The sequence below is a fragment of the Elephas maximus genome, chromosome 19 (genome assembly GCF_024166365.1).
Source record: "Elephas maximus indicus isolate mEleMax1 chromosome 19, mEleMax1 primary haplotype, whole genome shotgun sequence".
NCBI lineage: Eukaryota > Metazoa > Chordata > Mammalia > Proboscidea > Elephantidae > Elephas > Elephas maximus.
The window spans coordinates 34,554,112-34,560,111 of record NC_064837.1 but is presented as its reverse complement, the minus strand read 5'-3'; the positions used below and the strand labels follow the sequence as shown (position 1 = coordinate 34,560,111).

At 40.6% G+C, this 6,000-nt stretch overlaps 1 protein-coding gene across 2 annotated transcripts in view; it reads left to right on the top strand.

Annotated features, from left to right (window-relative positions):
• Positions 1-4,456: 4,456 nt before the first annotated feature.
• DHX40 (DEAH-box helicase 40) overlaps positions 4,457-6,000 on the top strand; it is a 57,363-nt gene continuing 55,819 nt past the window's right edge. The window contains exons 1-2 of one of the 2 annotated variants that reach the window (XM_049859992.1): positions 4,457-4,714; positions 5,546-5,713. In XM_049859992.1, the coding sequence (XP_049715949.1) occupies positions 4,603-4,714; positions 5,546-5,713 (280 nt within the window). In that variant the 5' untranslated portion in view covers positions 4,457-4,602. The remainder of the gene's footprint in view (positions 4,715-5,545; positions 5,714-6,000) is intronic. The other variant, XM_049859991.1, reaches the window with a different exon arrangement.

Sequence of the window (6,000 nt, the reverse complement as noted above, 5' to 3'; positions counted from 1 at the left end):
TAAAATATATATACATTTTTTAAAAAAGAGCGCATACAACAGAGAACCCCTGAGGGAGAAGGAGATCAGTGAGATGCAGACCCCAAATTCTCATAAAAAGACCAGACTTAATGGTCTGACTGAGACTAGAAGAATCATGGCGGTCATGGTCCCCAAACCTTCTGCTGGCCCAGGATAGGAACCATTCCCGAAGACAACTCATCAGACATGGAAGGGACTGGACAATGGGTAGGAGAGAGGATGATGAAGAGTGAGCTACTTGTATCAGGTGGACACTTGAGACTGTGTTGGCATCCCCTGTCTGGACGGGAGATAGGAGGGTAGAGAGGGTTAGAAACTGGCAAAATTGTCACGAAAGGAGAGACTGGAAGGGCTGACTCATTAGGGGGAGAGTAAGTGGGAGTAAGGAGTAAGGTGTATATAAGCTTATATGTGACAGACTGACTTGATTTGTAAACGTTCACTTAAAGCTCAATAAAAATTATTAAAAAAAAAACAAGGCAAAAAAAAGAGTGCATAAATGTTAGAATAATAAATTTCATTCAATAATAAATTTATTCAATGAATAAACTAGAATTTAATCCCCAAATTTATGCAAAATTATGCATATGTGCACATATGCATTATAAAGCATCAATTTTCATTGACAATGACTAGAAATGTTTCAATCTCTATTAACCTCCAGCTAAATAATATCACTGATGATTGATTTAATGACTGCTTGGTGACTAGACCTGTGATACTCACTCAAATCTTAATATCTGGACACCTGAAACATAATATTAAAAAAAAGGGTGATGATGATGTCTTTACTGTTGGACTGAAAGTGGATACTCCTCTAAATTATATGGTATATCCATGAAAGTATTTTCTTCCAAACCCCCAAATTACCTAACATCTTACAGGCATGTTAACAGAATATTAACCTCACTCATAGGAAAATTCCCAGTTGTTTCTGTCTAGTTTCACAAGGTTTAGGGAGTGGGGTTCATTTTCATGTTTTTATTCCCTCTAGAATGTACAAGCACCCCTCCCTCTCTTTTGAGGCCTACCTGTATCCAGAACCGTTAAATGACATATTGGTCATATACTTTTGTTTTTGCTTAATTTTTTTTAGGGGGGAGGGATGAACCATATTTGAGGGCAACTGATCTCCCTGAAACTTTTCCATAAGACTTTCTAACAAAAGATCCTCCTTCTCCTGCCCACTTTGAGGACTCTTTATCCCTTTACTCACAATCCTTCCTTCCTTTCTTATTCCTTTCTCCCTTGGCCCAGTCTTACCTGTCCAGAGAGAAGATGTAACCAGTTTTTCAAACATTCACAGGAGGCTTTGGGTTGGCACTTAGGTCAGCAGTATCCTTGGATCTATTTCTGTTTTGGTGATTGATGGAGAGGAAGAAGGCCCTTGGTTTACCAGTGAGATAGAAAAAGGGGAAGGAAATACAGAGAAAAGATTAGACCCTTATTTTGGGATACAAACCTTCCACAAATGCACTATTATAACACCTGCCTTGGGTAAAATTTGGCAGTCTCCCCTCCAGTCCTACATCCTTTCTCAAAAGGTCAACTTGCTATTTCTCTTATCAGTTTCTCTGTGTTTCAGCTCTCCTATTTTTTTTTAATACACTTCTACTTAAAAAAAAAAACAAATCCATTGCCTTTGAGTTGATTCCGACTAATTGCTCTCCAATAATTTCACTGACCAAGTCTTCTTTTAAATATCATATATACACCGTAGCAATGGCATTTTTTCTAGTTATTCTTTTCTCTCCCTTTCATTTAGCTTAGCTGATTTTAAACAGATATCTATTAAGTACACTTTCTATGTGCTCTCTAATTCTCTTCTCACCCACTTGCAATCTGCCATCTATCTGCTCCTTTTTACCCAAACAACTGTTGATCAAAACCATGACTTAAAAAATCCACGTGCTTTGATGCCATGGCTCTTCCTGTGACTTCCTGTTACTATTCGGTTTCTACGTATCACCTTGTGTAGTGTTCTTTAACTTTCTGGTCACTGTTGCATTAATATCTTTGATAATTTTCCTTTCTGCTCCAGTTACTCCTTTTAACCATTGTAACAGTACCCTCTACTTTTCTTCCTTTCCTGAAGATGGCTTAAAATTTCTATTTAATTTTTTAAATCTTTAATATCGAGCCTCCTTCCTTTTTTTTTTGATGCTCATAAACAGATTGCTTAGATTCAAGAACATTTGAAAGACTGCTTGTGAAACAATAGCAGCAGGATGCAATTCAACTTTTCACACTTCTTTAAATATCATTTCTTTCAGTTTTTCCTTGTGACCCAGAGATAATGGGAAATAGATTCAATGTTGTTGGGGACACTGACTTCTCTTCCCAGATGCAACTTATGTATTTTCTATTTTTACTCTCTATTTGTGTCTTGTTTGCCCTCGTGATTTGAAAGCTCATTGGGCAAGAAATAATTGTTGATCTTTTAATTTCAAATAGCCTGAGCACATGCTTATTAGCAGTAACATGTTTTAAATGTCCGTGGTTTCAAAATGAAAAAATATTAAACATTTGAATTTTTCACTTTTAATTTTCCTCAGGTTTTATTCTTGGATACTTTTATTAGGTGGTTCCCATGCAAGAATGGAGTCAGTCCTATAATGGTTAATTTACAAACATTGGATGAAAATACAGTATTTAGGTACCATGATCTAGATAATCCTATTTCCTTTTACAGTGTAGTGGTTATGAGCGTAGCTTTGAATCCTGGCCCTGTTACCTCCTTGTTTTGTCACCTCGGATAACTTTCTGAGCCTTGATTCTCATCTGTGAAAATTAGGGATAATATCTTACCTTTCAGGGGTTTTGTGAAGAATAAATGAAATAATTTATATTAAATGCTTGACTGCTAGGTGCTCAATGAATGGTAACTATCATTGGGTTACGAGCCCTGGTGGAGCAGTGCTCGGCGGCTAAGTGAAAGGTTGGCAGTTCTAAACCACCAGTCGCTCTGCAAGAGAAAGATGTGGCAGTCTGCTTCCATGAAGATTTATGGCCTTGGAAACCCTATGGGGGCAGTTCTACTCTGTCCTACAGGGTCACCATGAGTCAGAATTGACTTGATGGCAATAGGTTTGGTTTTTCTGGGTATCGCTGGTTTTGAAAATTCTGTTCATTTTCTTGGAACATGACTTTATTATGTCACTTACATAGCTGCCTAGTACTGAAATACCAAACTGACTGGTGTCTTACCTTTAATATGTATTTTTTCTTTTCTTTCTTGATTTCTTTTGGTCTTTCTGTTTATGTTTTGAATTTCCAACAGAATCCAGAAGGTTGGAAGTTGCTCTTGACAAGAGAAACCTGGGCTGTTTTCCTTTATTTTCAGATCTCTTCTTGTAGCACCAGTGTTTTGAGGTACGAAGCCGTTAGAAAGTTGCACCTCATTTGGTGTCATTTGAAATCTATTAAACTTACATTTAAGTTGTTGATGAGTCCCATTTTAAAAGGATTTAGTATAAGTGCATTTTAAATGAGCACAGAAAAATCTTGCAGTCCCACGACCTTATGGTACATCTTTTGAAGCCCCGTTAGATAGAAGTGTTGGGACCTTTAGTTGATGGTGAAGTGACAGCTTTGACTTGTCGTCTTTGGTTATTTCTTACAGGAGGAATGGCTGAAAAGACCAAGATACCATTTTCAGATTGCACTGATTTTATTACAGGTTACATATTTTAAAAAATGGTAGGTTCTATAACAAAAAGACCTGCCGTCCAAAGTATGTTTTCTGAAAAAGTCACCCACCTCTTATTGTAGTATATTAGTTTAACTTTTCAGTTACTGTGGTTTCCAGGGGATCCACATTCACTAAAAGTGGGCTTAATTTCTCTGGAGATCAATCATTCATCCATCTATCCACTAATCAAATTCAACAAATATTGGGGGCTTACCATGAATCATGGTGCTGGACACTGGGTGAACAGTGGTTTTCCAAAGTTCCTGCCCTCCAGGGGCTTTACTGTCTGGTTCGAGGGGAGGAAGAGTAAACATGGAAAGAAATGAAAGGGCAGGTCCTGGGAAGAAAATGATCAGCAACCTATATTTTGGGCACTACATAACTAGAAGTTTGGTTCTGTAGCTCTTTGCCATGGACAGGTCACTTCAGGATGGGCACGATGAGAATGAGGTGTGGGGAGGGGCACTCTTAGGTTGGTTCCTGTTTCTGGAAAAGGGTCACATTGGCCAAGCGTATGATGGGATAATTGGCTTTAACAATCACTGTGGCTGAGAATACGGGTGTCGCTGCGCTTTCTGCGCGCAAGAGTGCAAACAAAAGGGAGCCTTCGAGGCCTTGGGGGTGTCTTCGCTGCTCCATGCTCCGCGCGCACAGTTGGCCGAAAATCCTCGGGGGTGTGGCTTGGACTGGCGGCCCAGCCTCAGCGGTGGACCGGGAGTGGAAGAGGTTTCCGTCCGCCGCGCGTCGCGTCACGGAGCAGCGCTCCCTCCCCTCTCTTCAAGTCGCACGCGCGGAAGTAAACACCCAACGTCATCAAGAAGCGTCTTCGCCTTTCCCCTCCCATCTTCCCAGATCGGTGGGCGTGCTCACCTCTGCTCTGGGCCAGGTCTATGTCCCGGTTTCCCGCCGTCGCGGGCAGGGCGCCAAGGCGGCAGGAAGAGAGTGAGCGGTCAAGAGACCTCCAGGAAGAGCGGCCCTTGGCTGTTCCCATTGCTGATAGAGGTGCGGTCCGCGGGACGCTACACGAGGCCAGTGGGAGTTACGGCATGGGGGATTTGGGGGATAAAAGTCAGCCTTTAGCTGGTAGAGAAGAGCAGGGAGGAGGACGTAGCGTTCTCCTAGCCCTTCAAGCCAGAGGCGAACTTTGCGTCCAATGAGTACTTTGCCTTGGGGGGGGCGGTCCCAGACCCAAGTTGGGTGAAAACCCTGATGGGGGGCAAAAAAGTTAACCCCAACGCCTAGAAATGTTGTGTTCTTAAACAGGCTCATAAAGCCTTTGTTCTCTACCCACCCACACCACCCCCCTTCGTCGGGCCGCCAGCCTGCCTTTGGGTACGGTGTGAAGGGAGCCAGTTTCCAGGAGCCAGTTTCCATGGTTACCTAGCACTTGGCCTTCTGGGATATCAGTCACTCTGAACAGGGACCTAACTTGAACCATGAATCAGAGGCAAACATAGGTGGCTTGTAATTCAGCTGAGAATTTTCTGCTGGTTCTCTCCCAGGTTTTGGTCTGTTGTTTTATAAAATTGTGTGGATTTTGTGCTTTTGTGTATGTATATATGTATATATGTTGCATTGTGCGAGACCTGCGTTGTCAAGTAGCTTAAGTCATGCATTAACAAATGTTCAAGTTGTTAGATTTCACCAGAAAAGTTGTTCTGGACTTATAAAGCTCACTTAAGAATTGGGCAGAGATGATTTAAATGAGAAGTGATGGATTGATTCCTTCCATTCTTTAAATTCTATTGTTTTTCTTTTTCCAGTTATGGAAAACTGAGTCAAAGATATTTTTACAGGTCTTTTAATTGCATAATTGTTTTTCTGTTATTACAGAAGAGAAAGGATGCACATCACAGGAAGGAGGAACTACTCCAACTTTTCCTATTCAGAAACAAAGAAAAAAGCTAATTCAGGCTGTGAGGGACAATTCATTCCTTATTGTTACTGGAAATACAGGAAGTGGTAAAACAACTCAACTCCCGAAATATCTATATGAAGCAGGTAATTTTATTCTGGGATAATACTGGTAGTAATTAAAAAAAGAAAATCCTCTTTTTAAAGACTGATAGGACTTACCTACTTTACAAATACCCATGAAAACATCTTTATCTGATTCCATTCATCTGGAAGTAGTATGTGAGAAATAAATATCATGATTTTTGAAAATTAGTTTAGCAGCCAGTACCATCACTACACTTTGGTTCCTGTCCAAATTCTTTTCTTGGCACACCCTCCTTATGTTCTGCCTTGCTTTATGGTCTTATTTCAGATTCAAGAATTAGTTGAGA